Here is a 15,848-nt window from a genome sequence, read left to right as displayed (position 1 = left end):
AAGCCAGGTGCTGAGAAAGGCTCTACATGCAAACGATGTGCTCCAACCTCTCCCTGAGTCACACAGGGTCTTTCTTAATCAAAAGCCTACAAAAGCCGAGCTTGCAGTTTGTGCGTCGCTGTCAGCGCGCTGCCTGCACACCAGCCGCCAGCATCCAGCCCCCGGATAAGTGCGCACGAGCGGCGTGACCTGCTTTCAGGTCCCACAGCAGCTCTTCCTCACTCCCTCCAGCAAACGCTTTGTCTGTTCTCAGGTAGATCATAGAGGAACACGACACGGCTAACACCGAGCCCTTCTGCAAAGTACACAACGCACCAGCTGCGGTGACGTTCCCACCAGAGGCTTTTTAGCCTCGGGCTTTGTAGCACTCTTGGTTTTATTTATTCAGGTTCAGCAAACTCATAAGATGAAAGCAAGATGAAGGAGTGTTTATTAAGAAAGAGTCCATCATTATTTAAAAAAAAACAAAACAAAACAACAAAACCCAACCATCTTTCTGTCTTCCTTAAGACAGATTGGAGGCTTCTCAGCCTGGATAATCCTCTGAGCACAAGGTACATGCACACTCCTCCTATGAGTAAACCCAGCACTTTTGTCTCAATGCCGAAGACACCAGTTCAAACTGCTTTTTCTTTCTCTGGACCTACCCTGGTCATGACGGGGACGAGAAGACCTGGCAAAGGTCAGTCTCCTCTATCCTGCTTCTCTTCCCTTGCTAACCATGTCTTCACCTGTCTAAATCTCTTCAGGCTCCTAAGGAAAGTCCCTGCACTCAGCCATCACCTTTCTGCAAAAACACTGCTCCGTGCCGCGGGGCTGAAGCGCAAGAGATCAAACGCTCAGAGGGAGCCCAGCAGGCAGACCTCTGCCCCAAAAGCTTTCACTTGGTCTGAGTCACAAGATGCAGAAATCTCTTAAACTCCTGGCAGGAAAAGGAGAGGTGTCAAAACAGGGAGCAGCTGTGGAAGAGGTGGGTGTGTTACAGATCCATCACTTCTTCTTCCACAGCTTTGTCCTGAGATTGCACATACTTCTCCTGCACTGCAAGTGTGCTGATAACGCAGTAATTAAGGAAAACAAGGGGCTGGGCTCAAACACTCCCTTCTGCAAGGAGCTCTTCACGTTCTCAGCGAGGAACCAGCCCCGCAGCAGCCTGAAGGCTGGCAGGAAGACGGCAGTACTGGCAGCAGCATGCACCACCTGAGTTATTCCTGGCTCTGGCTGATCCCAGACCCAACAAGTACAGGAGAATCAATTGTATGGTCTGGACGAGGTGGAATGACCCAGTCCAAGTGAGTGTGAGAGAGAGGAAAGCTGGCAAAAGATTCCTCCCACATTCACAGTATCAATTAGTAACAAATGTGGTGGCTTTGGTGTGGACAACTGCCTGCTAAGGTCTGGGCTGAGCCTTACCACCTCCCTACATGCATATCGCAACAGACACTTTTAGGAACAACCTGGGCCTGCAAACTGCCAGCCCCACCTCCAGCCTCTCTTCCTCAAGGAAAGAGAAATTAAAGCTCAGCCCAGCAGAGAACCAGCAGAGAAGGATACGAAGTAAAGTGGAAATCGGCTCCCACTGCTGCCGACATCAGAGCTTCAAGGTTCCTGTGCTCCTGGTCTCCGAAGGAATAGCCGTTGGCTTTGTCCACTGCCTGCATCACCTGCCGCATGCTCTCCTTATCCTGAAAGGGAGGGAGATGACACATGGGGGAATCTGGTCCTTCCCTGGAGGCAAGAGCTCACGCTGGGCTTTAGCTCGGATCTTCCTCGAGGCTCTGGGCCACCCACATGGTACCCAATGCCCCAAGGACGCTGCCAGCCTCCCTGAGCCTGGAGGGGCCACAGGATAAACAAGGGCACCCCCTGAACACATGATGGGCTGACACCCTCCACCCTCTCACTCCCTTTCATCACCTCCGGTCTCAGCCCATTTGCCTTTGTTGACACTTCTGCAAACGACCAGATTAACATTTTCAGCCCTTCCTCCCAAATGTATTCCTCCCAGTCTTCTAATTATTTTTTTCTCCCTAATTTAACAACGTTTTAGGTATTACTTTACCCAGATTTGAAATGCAGGCACAGAACTGAATGAAGGCGGGGGGGTGGGGAGTCTTAATTCCCTGCCCCAGGGCACAAGGCCCACATAGTCCCAAGCTCATTAGCCTTTTCTTTTCCTTTGGCTGCCACAGATCATTTACAAGTCTGGGTGTCCTCCTGTTCTCCTCTGTCCCCAAGTCTCTTCACAGCTGAGGTTTCCAGCCCTCATGGCTCTAAGCAGACACAACCCAGATGCTACTGAACGTGTTGACTACACATCCAACACTCCCCCCCTGCTCTCTCTGCCCCACTCCTCCTGCTGCAATCACCTGGACGTTGAGCGGAACAAAGGACACCAGGCTGTAGTCCTCAATCACCTCCACCAGCTTCTCATTGAGGCGGCGGTAATTTCTGAAGAAAGGGTCGGAAGCTAAATGGTCAACCAAGTAAGAGAGGTCCAGGACCTCTGTGTAATAATCCAGGTTGAAAGCTGCAGAGAAACGCCAAGAAGCTCTGAAGGCAATTTGTAAATTGAAGCAAGCGGTGAGATATACACCAGTTCCCTGACCTCCTCCCAGCAATACATCCCCACGCCCGAACAGCTAATTCGCCCCCGATGCAGCCCAGTTCCACGCGTCTCTCTCCCAAAGGCTCATACCCAGCTTGCCGTACTGCTCGATCAGGTCCATCTTGGAGAGGACGTTGACATGGGGCAGTTCCACGTGCAGCATGGTGGACAACGAGGTGCAGAGAACAGAGATGAACTTGCCCGGGTCCGTGCAGTAGTGAGAATCCACCAAGTGCACCGCAGCCAGCTGGGCAGCAAAGGCACAAAGGGACAGCACAAGGTCAGAGCAGTGACGAGTCCCTCCGCCTGCTTTGGGGACAGTCCGAGAGGTGGGTATAGGACCATCGGTTCAGACGTGACTATAACCACACAGACTCCCATGAAGGGAACATTACCACCTACCTTCTAGCCCCTGCACACGGAACACCCTCGTATCCGAGTGCACATACATATAGGTAAGTAGGTATCGCCACATTCACACCCATGGACCACCCGGGGAATTCAGGACCCAGGGTGCTGGTGCACAGAAAGGGGTGCTGAGCTCCACCAGCAGTACTGAAAGACACTTAAACCTGCAGCTGCTCTCCCTTTTCGCCGGGCTTCTTTCCTGGCACATGCATTTTCCATGCTTGTCTGAACTCCACAGGATTTTGGGGGATGGGAGCGGGGGTTAACTCTCCTGAACGACATGACTGCCTCCAGATTTCCACCTTCCCCACAGCAATGCTCACACGCAGCGTACGCTCAGGAGCAGTAACTGTAGCACACTGCGCTCTGCTGGGAGAACCACTTGTCATGCGGTTTGAAATAATAATTAATAATTAAATTAACGAGCAGTATGATTCCCTGTGTTTTGTGCAGCTGTAACAATGTGGTCTGAGATCTCTGTTAAGTTACTGCCTGTTACACAATGTTACTCAAAGTCAGGGCTCTGTAGCTGAGTGTCTGCAGTGAGTCAGGGCTGTGCTTCTGCAGCAAAAAAAGCCAGTTGAAAGCTCACAGGCAGGTGTAAGCACTCGAGCGGGCACCAAAACAGCAGTGTAACTATCTTTTTTTAGCAACTACCACTTCGTGTCCATTTATTTGAATAAAAGTCATCTCTAATGCGCAGATTCCCATTGACATTCTCAAGCAAGTGAACTTGCCCTTCTTGCTCGCACCATACGCAGCTTGCGTGTTCATGGTTTGGCCCAAATGCAAAACAAATGCAACGTAAGCAAGTTCGCTCGGTTATGGGACTCTTCTCACCTGCGTTTCCTCATTTGCATCTTCCATTGTGCAAGAAAGCACAGAGCACGTACTACAACGTGCAGAGCGATTCAGCTTGGCTGCTGGAGAGCCAGGTAGGGCCTGAGATGACACCCGGGTTTCTCACAGCACAGCACAAAGGGTCCCCGCACACCCTGCACACCCACCTACCTCCCCGCTCTAATACAACGCCCACACAGATAAAACGCACAGCGTCTTGTGGAGAGGACCCCAGAGCACAGCAAGAGTCTGTGCGGAAAGAATCCATGTTTCCGTTGATAATCCCACTGCACAAAATGCCCTGAACAAGCCACTCTTTTGCCAATCCCCCCCCAGCATAAAATGGGGCAAAATTTCCCTCCTTCCCTGACAGAGCCATTCCACATGAAGGGCCAAATGGATCAGTAAAGAAACCCGTCATTAGTCCACACGATCAGAAGCTCCGGCCATGTGGCATACAGCTTCTGAGCCCCTTGCGCAAGCAGGTGGGATGCCAGGCACGATCCCAGCTCCCTGCCGAGCCCCAAACTTACCCTGAAATTCCACTTGGCCAACTGTGCAAAGACGTTCTTCAGGGCACCGTGGTGGGTGTAGAGCTCCACCTGCCCCGGGCAGTCAAACAAGTAGTAGTGACCCCGGAACGCAGCCAGCTTCTCCTGCAGCCAGTCGAAGTTGGCCTCCAGGTACTCCATGCAGTAGATCAACCCCCCGTTGGGCCCCAGCTTCAAGTTCTCCATCACATCGGACAGGGTGATGAGCTCAGCAATGTCCACGGCACACTGGTAGGGCATTGCCTCGTTGGCGGGGTCCAGGTTCACCACTGTCACCTTGCGCCCGATCCTGCCCATGAACTGCTGCATGCCATGGCAGTAGGTCGTCTTCCCGGAGCCTGGAGGCCCGATCACCACCTGGCCGAAGGCCAGCGAGCTCCCCTTGCTGCCCTCAGACATGTCGGCTCATTTCCTTCCCCTTCTGTTGACTGAGAAAGGAAAAGCTCCCGTTTACCATTTTATTTGCATTATTATATTATTATATTACGAATGGGACGTGCTGGGATTCACACCCAAGGAGCGGGTGGAGAGGAAGGGAAAGTGCCACTGTGTGATCGCTGCCTCCCCTGCGAGCGCAGCCCGTGCCGGGGCGGCCGTTACCCCCCAGCTGGCGATGCTGTGGCTGAGAACAGGCACAAATCCCAGCCAGACCCACCGGGCTGGGCCTGTGGGACACAGATCCTGACTCCTGCCCATGTGCGGGGTGAGTTTAACCTCAGCTGGGTCCTTCCTGATGTGGCAGCGCCCACATGTTCCCTCCCTCACCCCAGCATGTCCCCATGTCCTCCCCTCCATTTCTCCATATCCCCACGTCCCTCTTCTCCTTCACGTCCCCTCTCCTCCCCACATAACCCCCATATTCCCACTTTCCACACATCCCTCTCCCCATGCCAGCCCAATTCCCTCTCCCAACACCCCTTCCCCCTCCACATATCCCTTCTCCCTGCCATATCCCTTCTCCCCCATGTTTCATGTCCCCTCATCCTCTATCCCCCCCTCTTTGCCTGCATCTTCTCTTGCCCCAATGTCCTCTCTTCTCCCCATGGACCCCCTTTCCCCCCATGTCCCCCCTCTTTGCCTACATCCCCTTTTCTCCCCATATCCCCCTATCCCCACCTCTGTCCCCGCCACATTCCCCTTTCCCCCATGTCCCCCCTTCTCCCCCACACCACCCTTTCCCCCCACATCTCCCCCATTTACCCCCACATCCCTCCAAGCTCCCCTTTCTGCCACATCTCCCCATGTTCCCCTTTCGCCTCGTGTTTCCTCTTCTCCCCCACAACACCCTTGCCCCCCATGTTCCCCTTCTGCCTTATGTCTCCCTTCCCCCCACATCCCTCCTTTTCCCCCATGCCACCCTTTCCCTCCATGTCCCCCATTTATCCCCACATCCCTTCTTCTCCACTATGTCACCCTTTCCCTCCGTGTCCCCCCAATTATCCCCACATCCCTCCCAAGCTCCCCTTTCCCCCATGTCCCCCCATTTATCAGCACATCCCCCCAGACCCTCCTTCTCCCCTATGCCACCCTTCCTCCCATGTCCCCCATTTATCCCCACATCCCTCCTTCTCCACCACGCCACCCTTTCCCTCCACGTCCCCCCATTTATCCCCACATCACCCCCATGTTCCCCTTTCCTCCCACCTCCCCCCTTCCCCCCTACGACTCCCGCTCCCCCCCTGCCCCGTTTCTCTCCCACATCCCCCCTCCTTACCCAGGTCCCTCCACCCCTCACGCCCCCTCCATCTTCCCTAAGACCCCCACCCCTCCCGGCAGGCCGCGCCCGGGCCCACTAGGCCTCTCACCGCCTGTCGCCCCGGTGCCGCCGACTTTGGGTCCGGGCGGCCGCGGGCCCCGAGCGCCGCGTTCCGGCTGAGGAAAGGCCGCCGCCGCCACAGCGCCCCCTGGCAGCCGGGGGGACGCACAGCTCCCCTATCGCCGGGACTCGAACCCGGGTCCCGGACCCCCGGGTTCGAGTCCCGGCGCTGCCCTTGTCCCTGAAGCACAACCCCAGTCCCGGCTCTTCAAAATAAAGGAAAAACTGCTCCCGACATAGCGATAGCCTTAAGGAAGGCGCACAGGGGCAAGCCGCAGCCTGCCAACAAAGCATTCACCAATGCCCATTTAACCCTCCAGTCCCAGGTCACTGGGACGAAGGCTTTCCCCCCACCCCCTCCCCTCAGAAAAGCGCCTGCGTCAGGAAAACACGGCAGAGCACATCGGAAAGCCCGTGGTAGGAAGCACCCGCTACACCCGACCGCAGGGAAACGCCTCCTGCAGAATTCCTCCGGAGGCTGCCAGGACAAGTCTTTCATCCCAAGGAGTTTCTCCCAGGAGTGTGGGATCGTCACGCCCAAGCAACGCGAAGCTGCGGGCCAGCAGCAAGCTTTCGGCAGGACAGTTACCGTGCCACAGCTGGCCCTGTCTGTACTTGTCCTTCCCTGGGTCTCAGGCAGCCATGAAACTACAAGTTCTGGGGTTTTAGGCTCACCTAGCACACAAGCTCGGTTGATTCAGGCAGCAGTATCGGCTCTAAACCACCACTCAGAAACGCAACACCCTTCCCAGTTCCCGCTGAGCAATCGGGACCAGCACTATTTCCCCTCATTTGAACGGTTCAGAGGAAAAAAAAACACGGAGGCAATTTTTGTTAGAAGTCTATTTCTTCCAAAAATAAATATATGAACACCCTGCTCCAAACCCAAGACCAGGAGCCAGCCTGTGCTTGGCAGAGGCAGAACCAGTACAAAGGCTCTGTGACAGTCTCTGTTCACCGTGACTGGGTGCTGAAGCTCCCCAGAGCACCGTGTGACGCCTGGACAAACGCCATGTCCTGCCTGTACTTCATGGCAGTGGGTGGCTGGCGCCTGAGCAGCCCGTCACCGCTGTCCTTTGGGTCAGGGTCATCATAGATGGTTGAGATGAGGATGGGAACGTCCCGCCGGGGCTTTTTCACTTTGCTGAAAGTTGGCAGTTTCTCCCCGTGGTATCTAGAGGGAAGCAGGAAACGTTTGGTCCAACACTGCTGAGGCAGTCAGACACGCCTGTGCATCCCAGCTCGACTTCCTTCACATGCTGCAGGGGAGAAGTGGACCAATACAGGATTCTTGTCCTATTCCTGGCTGCAGGATCACTCTAGAACAAGAGCAGCTCTCACAGGGAAACACCGCACAAAGCCCCAAAAACCCCACAGAGGAGGTAGGGGTGCTGTGCGACCTCAGGTCACTTGGGCTTTTCCCACCAGAATACCGTAGCAGAGGTGACCCTCAGTCCTCAAGCACAGCTCTCCCTCTGTGTTTATCTGCTGCATGAACCTGCACACGGTTCCAGCCCTACTTGAACACCACAAGCTCCTCTACAGAGCACCAGACCATCAGGAGGAGCAGTGGATTTAGCTCTGGCGCGCTGTGGCAGGCCCTGCCACTGGCTGTGCGGAGAAAGGCAGATCCCTGGGACAGCCTCACAGCTCTGGTTCACACTCTGCTCCTTTTGTGACCAGTTAGCTGCTGTGTCAGCCCAAAGAGCCCAGGCAGAGGCTCTGAACACAGGCTGGCAGGGCAGGGGTGGGTACTTACCCCAGCCCCCTCTTGCATCTGGGGTTCTGACCCTCATTGTCCAGAGCTTCGGCCATTCCAGAGTTGCTGCTCCCCAGCCCCAGCCCCTCTGTCCAGCCCTGCTTCTCCAGCACCTTCCTGCCAAAGCCCTGGGAGAGAGGAAAAAAGGCACAGAGTTGCTGAACAAAGCCCATCTTCATTTCCCTAGAACCTGACCTCTCCCCACATCCAAGACCTCTCCTCCCCCTAATCCACATCCTCCGAACATCGTCACCCCCACCTTTCCTGTCCTGCCCCATCCCCTCCCCAGCATGTACCCAGAGCTCACCTTGGTGTATCTCTCAAAGGTGCCAATCTGCTGTCCTGAAACAGACCCATCCTCCAAGCCGTCTCGGAGTCGCTGTTCCAGCCACATCTGGACCGAGTCCCGAGCATCTTTATCACCTCCATCTAGGGAGAAAGAAGTAAGAGTCAGAGCAGCTCAGCTCAGGAAAGCTGTTCACTGCCGTCATTTCCCCCAGAGCACCATGCAACAAGGAGGCAGAACCTGTTTGTTTTGGCAACTCTCAGTGCCAGACAAGAAAAAAAATGTTGGTTTAAGTATAGTGACGTCTCGGACGCTTTTAAAGGATGACGGAGCCAAAGAGTTCCTCACTGCAGAAATTCTGCAGGGTCAGAATCTCCCAGCCTCCCTGGTTTCTTGTGGAGGGAGTTCAGCTCAGATACCTTTATCATAGTAGATGCTCATGTCCACATCCCAGTCATCCGCAGTCTGCTCATCAAAGTCTGCCAAGAGAAGGAAAGCACCGGTTTTAGTGATGGTTGTGGAAGTCTGACACAGAAGAGCTGTTTGCTGGTGGCCCAGCTCCCTGCTTTCCCTAACAAAGTGGGAAGGAAACGGTGTTAGAGCCCTGCAAACTAGAGCGCTTACACAACAGGCTGCCCGTAGGACCACTGGGGTCTCTAGCAACTGGGTTGAACCACTGTAGGTTTTGTGATCAATGGAAGGTTTAAAAAGTGATGGCAAGATGCCCGTATCTGCAGCTGATCTGGGATGCTCGTATGGGGTTATACCCGATAAATGCATGGCTGGGCCCCCAGCTCGTGGCGGTTAGTTTGTGGCTCAGCGACACAGACACCAACGTTACCTCCATTCTTCTCCTGCCAGTACTGCGCATCTGTGTAGAAGACAAGGCCAGAGCCACCTTTCTCCCACTTCAGCTCAATCTCCTCTTCAAAGAGCCGCTCCTCCACACGGTCCTGCTTGGTCACATCCTCGTGCAGAGCCTCGTGTCGCTCCCACTCCTCACAGGTATCATTGTCCTGCAAAGAAGCCAGTGAAAGGTGGGCGACACCGAGAGCACACAGCCTCCTCCCCGTTTCCCTGACCCTCGCGGCCCATCGCAACACCTTCCCTATGAAACAGCTTCGTCGACAGAGCTCGTCTCAGCCTGCTGCTTTCAGGCACTAACACGACCGGCACTGATGACCTCATTCCCCTGACTAATGCCATCTTCAGAGTCAGCAGACAGAAGTGGTGAAAAATACCACATCACACCCACTCCACAGCAGGCTTTCAGCAGCGTACCCGATCTGTAACGCAAAGATGCCCATTTAAGGAGCAGGTGTGTTGTACATAAAGTCAGCAACTAGCAACAAATTAATTCCACTCAAGTTGATCCCTACAGAGATTGTGTCGGTTCCAGGGAAGCAGCTCGCTGGCACAGACACAGATCAGCCTGACAGCTTTACTGCTGCCTGCCCAGTTCTGGGCAGAGCCCTCCAAGGAAGACATTAACCAACTAAGGAACAGCCAAAAGCATGACTAGAGATCCAGGAAACAGAGCCTGTGAGAAACAGCTAGAGGAGTCTGTTTAGTCTGGAGAAGAAAAGACTGAATAAAAAGTTTGTAAAGGAGGGAACAAAGCGTTCTCTGTGTCCGCTGTTGCTAGGAGAACCTAATGGGATAAAATTGCAGCAAAGCCTTGGCATCCAAGTTAATTCCGGTATAGCAAAGAACGGGAATGGCTTGCCTTGGGATTGTGCTGCCTCTGTAATGACAGAGGTTTGTGAGAACAGGCTAGACAGGCGTCTGTCAGGTGGAAGGAGGCAAGATAGTCTCTGGAGAGCCTGTCCAGCCCAGTTTTCTAGGAGTCTTTGTCACGAAAGCCATTTTTCTTGAAACGACTAACTTCAATCACAGGAGCATTCAAGGTCAACCATTTGTATGGCTCTGCATGTCATTTCCAGCACACAAACATGTTCCCGAATCTCCAGTCACCTCATTTACAAGCAACAGCAGAGCTGGGCCAATCTGCCATGCAGCAGGGCAGAGATCTGCTCCTGCAGCACCAGCCTCCCCCTGTGCTCGCTCCTCTGGACAAAACCTTTTGGGCTCAACTCCAACCAAACCCTTTGGGCTCAACCCCTACAATTTAGACAAGGAGTTTTGGAGGCATTAATGCCCACACTGCTCATGCACCAAGGGGCTCAGTGCACCACGATGTGAACAACCAGATTTTGACACCATTTTTAGACATGCAATTTACACAATACAATTAAAAGATTTAAAATGAGCTCTGAGTAATATTGTCCCTCCCAGCTTTGCAGCTACAATAGCTAACTCTGGACAGTGCTAGAAAAATCCACTTACATCATCCGAGTGCGACTCCTCTTCCTTGTTCTCCTGCTCCTCCTCATCTTCCTCAGCACTGGCTGGGTGAGTCACCTCAGGTTTTGCCACAGGCCCCTTTTCCTCTGTGATCTCATCCCCTGTGGCAGTGTAAACTCTTTCTTCTTCTGTAACTGTCTCAGTGTCCTGGTATTCAAAAGGCACATTCCCATACCTACGGGATGAGCCTGTCTTTGGAAAATCCAGCTGCAATTTCTTGATAATCCAGGGAGGCAGCCTGCAGGCCCGGATCAGCTCCAGAAAAACTTTCAGGGGGGTGCCCACGTTCCCGTAAGGCATGAAGGAAGGGGGGTTGAACTCGGGCAGCCGCTTCAACTCTGCTTCTGTGACAGATTCGCCTGCAGCTGTCTTGTCCCTGCTGTCGGGAGACATCTCTGTGCCTGGAGGAGAAGAAACGGTTTTGGGTGGGAACACACGCTCCACCAGAGAGGGATAAATCAGGGCCCTCCTGAGCAGGAGGGGGATAAGCAAACCCCAAACAGACTTTTCTTGACTCATAATGGATTTAAGGCACTAAGGAAACTCCACGAGCGGTTTTAACCACCCAGTGCCCTCAGACCGGACCTGCAGGTGCAGGATCCGGTGCTCAGCGGGTCCTCCGACCCTTCCAGGCCCACCCGGCCCAGCCCCGCCAGGGCCCGTTCGTACCTGCCCCGGGGCTGAGGCGGACCCTGCGGATGAGGCAGCGGCCGGGCAGCGATGCGCCGCCGGGCCCGACCCAGCGCTTGCCGCAGTACATGCGGACGAAGCGGCGAGCGCGGCCGGGCCGCACGGCCACCAGGCAGGAGCAAGTGCGCGGCGCCGCGGCCTCCTCGCCCCTGCCCGCCGGCGGGCGCTCGGGGCGGTGGCGGTAGTGGAAGCAGAGGAAACCGTCGGCTTCTACGAACTGGCTGAAGTAGGCGCGGAGCTGGGCGGAGCGCAGCGCGGCCGGGATGCCGCTCACCAGGCAGTAGCGGGCGGCGGCGGCGCCATTATCGGCGGTACAGCTGGGCGCCGCCATCTTGCCCCACCGGGACGGCGCGTCACGGCACTGGGCGCGCCGTGATGACGTCACTGAAGCCGAGTGGAGTGGGCGCCGCCTAGTGGCGGAGGAGCGCGACTGCGGCCGGGCGGGGGCGCAGGAGGGGCCAGGGCTGGAGCGGGTCACAGGCCCAGGGGGTGGCCAGGCCCTGGGCGAGGGGGTCACAGGCCCAGGGGGTGGCCAGGCCCTGTGGGAGGGGGTCACAAGTCCTGAGAGGACCCAGGCCTGGACAGGGGGTCACAGGTCCTGGGAGTGGCCAGGCCCCAAAGAGGTGTCATAGGCCCTGGGGCAGACCAGGCCCTGGAGGGGGGTCACAGCCCCTGGGGGTGTCAGGGTGCTAGGGGTGTCCAGGCCCCCTGTGCTGTGCAGTGTAGCCCCATGCAAAGAGCCCTGGCCTTGCCCTCTTGGTCGCGTCCCAGTGCTGTGTGTCCCAGGGTGGAGGTGGCCCTGCCTCATGGCAGGCGGGTGCCACACCAGCCAGGGGAGCCCACAGCGGCCCCCTGTCCCCAGGGGCTGGGGGGACTGGTGGTAGGATGGAGGTGCTGGGGGCTCTTCCCTGCGCCAAAGCACCTGCGTGCCCGGTGTGAGATAGCTCTGGCAGCGGGGCTGTTCGGCATCCCGTGTGCCGTGACTCACATGCGTGTCACCGGGCTGCGTGGCTCGGGGCTGCCCGTGGCTGGCACGAACCTGCAGAAATCATCTGGTGACTCACCCGCTCCCTCCCTGTGGAAAATGGCCATCATGGGGCTGAGATCACCTTGGAAGCCATCAGTCCAGCAGCAGCAGGGGGAGGTGGAGGGGCAGGCTGACAAAGCCATCCTCCTTGTCAGGCTGCTGGCTGACATTCGAGGTGTTTCCGTGGGCAGGAGGCTGATGGGACACAGGGAGGCTTCATGCGGCTTTACCCGACACCTCGGCAGGGTCAGGCACGGTGACCGGGACAGTGGCTGTACCTGTTGGCAGCTGCCTGCGCATCCAGGTGAGTCAGAGCATCCACCTCCGACGTGGCCACTGGGCTGGGAGCCCTCGGGTGAGGCTCAGCGCCTGCAGAAAGGTGTGGTGGGTGGATGGGCTGCGATTCCGCTGCCTCTGCGAATTTCTGTCTGCTGGGTGTGCTGAGGGTTTTTTTTTGCTGTGGAGCTGTTCATCAGACAGCTCCCGCAGGTGGTGATCGACGTGTCCCCATGGCAATGTGAGGGAGACAGATTTGTGCAGAAAGCCCCTTTTCATTCAAGCATTCTTTCCACACCAGGCCTGCAGCTGGTTTATCTAAACCCCCTCCACATTTAATAACATCTCTAAAAAGTCACTACCATATTCCAAAATGTAAAACATTTTATTAAAAAAAATAATTTACTGCATCTTATGTACAAACTGCAAGAACGTTCACTTATAAAATACTGACATCTAACTTGTTGCAGAAGCTGCAGGCAGGAGGAGCAAGCTTTCCAGGCGTGCTGTGTGCACACCCGGCTGGAACTCCAGGGGGAAGTTTCCTTCTACCACTAAACCAGCTCCGCTTGTCTCTGCAGCGCAGGCAGCTCAGGGTTCACTTACTATCGCACAAATGGAGGTAAGCCCGCAGCCCAAAATGATGTGCAGTAGGTTTAGGTGCTCTTAGGTAACCCATTCCTCTGTGAGCAGTCCTGTTTTATTTCATGGCATTATGGAGAAAAGATAAAATCTAAGAAAGAGGGGTGAATCTGCACACCCTGTAAGATTTAATACTCTGGCTTTTCCCTCTTGATGCCTTAGGAAGCTCTTTCATGAACATTTCTAAGATTTCAAGCACAACAGACAGACCAAGATTTCACTCACACCTAATTCCATAACGTTTGCACCCGGTAAGCGATCCCACCAAAAACATGGTATTCACTGTGTCTAAACACCACAGAATCAAGCTGTTACTTGAGGACAAACCCCATCGCTTGGAGTTAACAGCAAAATGCACATTGATTTCAAGGGGACCAAGGATTCATTGAGCAAAAACCGGGACCAGGCTCTAACCCGACCTGCTCTGTGCTCTCTTCGCAGGTGGCTGAGCCACTCCAGCTGGGAACAGGGAAAGAAACCCCGCACTTGCGCTCCCTGCAATGGAGACCGGCACAGCTGGAGTAGGAGCTGCTATAAACACCTGCTGAACCACACCTGCTCCTCTGTGCGCTCCGCGGCAGCCTGGCTGAATCCTCCAGCCTCAGCCCTAACGAAACCTGCAGTTCCCTGCACAGTCCAGAGCGCTTCTCTTGCTAAATCCCTGCTCCCAAGTTCACTTTGCAGCTCGGCGAGGTGTGGGGAGCATCCACGGAGCCAGCGGCCAAGCAGGGCTGCTCAGCACGCCACGCGTGCCACGAGAGCCAGCTGCCTGCCGGTTATTTCGTACAGCATTTCCGCGATGAGCTCAACGATGTCCGCGTTGCCGATAACAGGTCGGAAGAAGAGATCTGTGATGAGGGTGGGAGGGATCGATTTTAAGGTGGAGGCGATCAGCAAAATGCGGGCAAAGCGGCCTTGGTCCTCTGGGTGCAGGGGCTGCAGGACCTCCTGAAGTGCTCTCTGGGCTTCTCGCTGGAGGCTCTCAATGTACAGGGAGGCCCTCAGCCCTGGGACATCTGCAGGGAGAGAGGAGGAAAAGCTGGTGATGAGGGAGACTGGTAAACAGCCCCAGGTTTCTCCCATTCCCACCCTTCCCCCTCCGCATTTCTCAGAAGGGATCTCCAAGGCCATTGTAATGAGATGTGTGCAGCGCTACTGAGACATAGCTATTCCAGAGCTGCCGTTTGAGGGAGGAAGGGTAGTTGATTGGGCAAACTCATGCTTTACCAAGTAAATCCCAGGGTCCTTTATTGTCCGCGGGGCTGGCAAAGCTCTCTGGCTTTTACCACCACGTTTGACATCCCTCCTCCCTGCTTCCCGATCGGCGTTAAGGATAAGGCAACCAGCCCTCTCCGCACTCACGCCTGCCCGCACTCTGAATGGCTCTGAGCCAAGAGGTGAGCGTTTAGATGCTGACGTGTGTGCGGGATGTGCTCTCCGCCGGCAGGCAGAGCCACAAGGGCTGGGCACTCACCGGGATTGAAGAGAATGGCTCCCTTCAGGTAGGCGTATTCCTTGGGGCTCAGGTCCAGGCTCCAGAAGGTGTTGAGGCAGCACTGCAGCCGCTGCACAGCGGCCAGCGTGGGCTGCGTCCGCTCGGGCTCCTGCCGCTTGCTTTGGCCGTTGAGGAGGATCTTCTTGAGCATGCTGGGGGCTGGGGTCTCCATCACCTCGAAGGTCACCATCTCCTGAACCAGCCCCAGGAGGAAAAGGGGGACCCAGCAGCTGTCCAGCAGCAGGAGTTGATCCTCTCGTGGCAGGAGGTGGAAGGAAGGGAGGTTTTTGATAAAGCTGATGGTTTTTACCAGCACATTGGAGGCTGCCTGGCAGGTGACGTGGGGTGTGCGGAGGCAGACGGTGCGGCGCTGGTGGCAGAGGCAGCGCTGGTGGGCTGGGCTGCAGCTGCCCCGACTGTGGTTGAGGTTCTGGCTGAGGAGGGTGTAGAGGATGGCGGTGCGCTTGTCCTTGCTGTGGCACTGGCACCTCTCCCAGTCCATGTCCATGCCGCTGGTGCTCATAGCTGAGCTGGGTGGCTGGATCCTCAGCAAAACTCAGCTCCTGCTACAGCAGATGAGAGAGAGGCATAAAATCCCTCCCAAACTCTCCGTCACAGGCTGGATTCTCCCTGTCCTCCCAGCTCTGCCAGCCCATGGCTGCTCAAACCAGCTCTTATAAGGCTGGGTCACAGTGTAACACCCCTCCGCAGCCTTGACCGCTCTGTGATTAAGCAGTCCTCATTAAAAAACCCCACCACCACCCAGCCGTCCCTGGGCTGATTGGCTGGGGCAAACGAGTTCATCACGCGGCACCAACAGCCATTTTCTCAATGAAGCGCCAGCAGCTCGGGGAGGGGGACAGCGGGTTGGGTGGCCTTATCGCGATTACCCAAACAGTATAAACAAAGTCATTAACCCAGCCTGTACCATGGCACCAAGGCCCCGCGCTGTCATCGGGCCACGCTGTGTGGCAGGTGTCACTGCCAGGAGGTTCACACACACACAGGGCACTTGTCTGGGCCCTGTGTTCAACGGCCTTGGAAAGAGCAACCTGGAAGTTGTTTTATCAGCGGCTGTTTGCCTGA

General features: G+C 55.7%; 4 protein-coding genes across 12 annotated transcripts in view; all 4 read right to left on the bottom strand.

Annotated features, from left to right (window-relative positions):
* Nucleotides 1–407: 407 nt before the first annotated feature.
* On the bottom strand, nt 408–6,325 carry GPN2 (GPN-loop GTPase 2). 3 transcript variants are annotated; one of them, XM_055705975.1, is made up of 6 exons: nt 6,213–6,325; nt 4,390–4,835; nt 2,699–2,855; nt 2,370–2,530; nt 1,555–1,685; nt 408–1,052 (listed from the first exon to the last, which is right to left on the bottom strand). In XM_055705975.1, exons 2-6 carry the CDS (start codon nt 4,804–4,806, stop codon nt 980–982), a joined length of 939 nt encoding a protein of 312 aa, XP_055561950.1. In that variant the 5' UTR covers nt 4,807–4,835; nt 6,213–6,325; the 3' UTR covers nt 408–979. The 3 variants fall into 3 exon arrangements, with proteins under 3 accessions (XP_055561950.1, XP_005433130.1, XP_027669491.1); XM_005433073.4 differs by lacking the exon at nt 6,213–6,325 and adding an exon at nt 5,063–5,203; XM_027813690.2 differs by lacking the exon at nt 6,213–6,325 and adding an exon at nt 4,920–4,942.
* A 726-nt stretch (nt 6,326–7,051) lies between these two features.
* GPATCH3 (G-patch domain containing 3) lies at nt 7,052–11,682 on the bottom strand. Of its 2 annotated transcripts, none has more exons than XM_005433121.4 (7): nt 11,302–11,682; nt 10,615–11,033; nt 9,110–9,284; nt 8,688–8,747; nt 8,290–8,411; nt 7,983–8,110; nt 7,052–7,397 (listed from the first exon to the last, which is right to left on the bottom strand). In XM_005433121.4, exons 1-7 carry the CDS (start codon nt 11,651–11,653, stop codon nt 7,178–7,180), a joined length of 1,476 nt encoding a protein of 491 aa, XP_005433178.3. In that variant the 5' UTR covers nt 11,654–11,682; the 3' UTR covers nt 7,052–7,177. The 2 variants fall into 2 exon arrangements, with proteins under 2 accessions (XP_005433178.3, XP_055562023.1); XM_055706048.1 differs by having other exon boundaries at nt 7,351–7,482.
* A 91-nt stretch (nt 11,683–11,773) lies between these two features.
* The window catches only part of LOC114017499 (uncharacterized), a 39,265-nt gene continuing 35,190 nt past the window's right edge, over nt 11,774–15,848 (bottom strand). For all 6 annotated transcript variants that reach the window (XR_003562584.2, XR_003562588.2, XR_003562589.2 and 3 more), the window contains one exon: nt 11,774–11,786. The gene's annotated coding sequence lies outside the window, so the exon portion shown is untranslated. The remainder of the gene's footprint in view (nt 11,787–15,848) is intronic.
* On the bottom strand, nt 12,992–15,519 carry NR0B2 (nuclear receptor subfamily 0 group B member 2). The gene is made up of 2 exons (XM_027813708.2): nt 14,742–15,519; nt 12,992–14,283 (listed from the first exon to the last, which is right to left on the bottom strand). The coding sequence occupies exons 1-2, from the start codon at nt 15,283–15,285 to the stop codon at nt 14,003–14,005; spliced, it is 825 nt and encodes a 274-aa protein (XP_027669509.1). The 5' UTR covers nt 15,286–15,519; the 3' UTR covers nt 12,992–14,002.

Source organism: Falco cherrug, chromosome 3 (genome assembly GCF_023634085.1).
Source record: "Falco cherrug isolate bFalChe1 chromosome 3, bFalChe1.pri, whole genome shotgun sequence".
Lineage (NCBI taxonomy): Eukaryota > Metazoa > Chordata > Aves > Falconiformes > Falconidae > Falco > Falco cherrug.
Note: the sequence above shows the minus strand (reverse complement) of the source record. Positions and strands in the feature narration are given on the sequence as shown.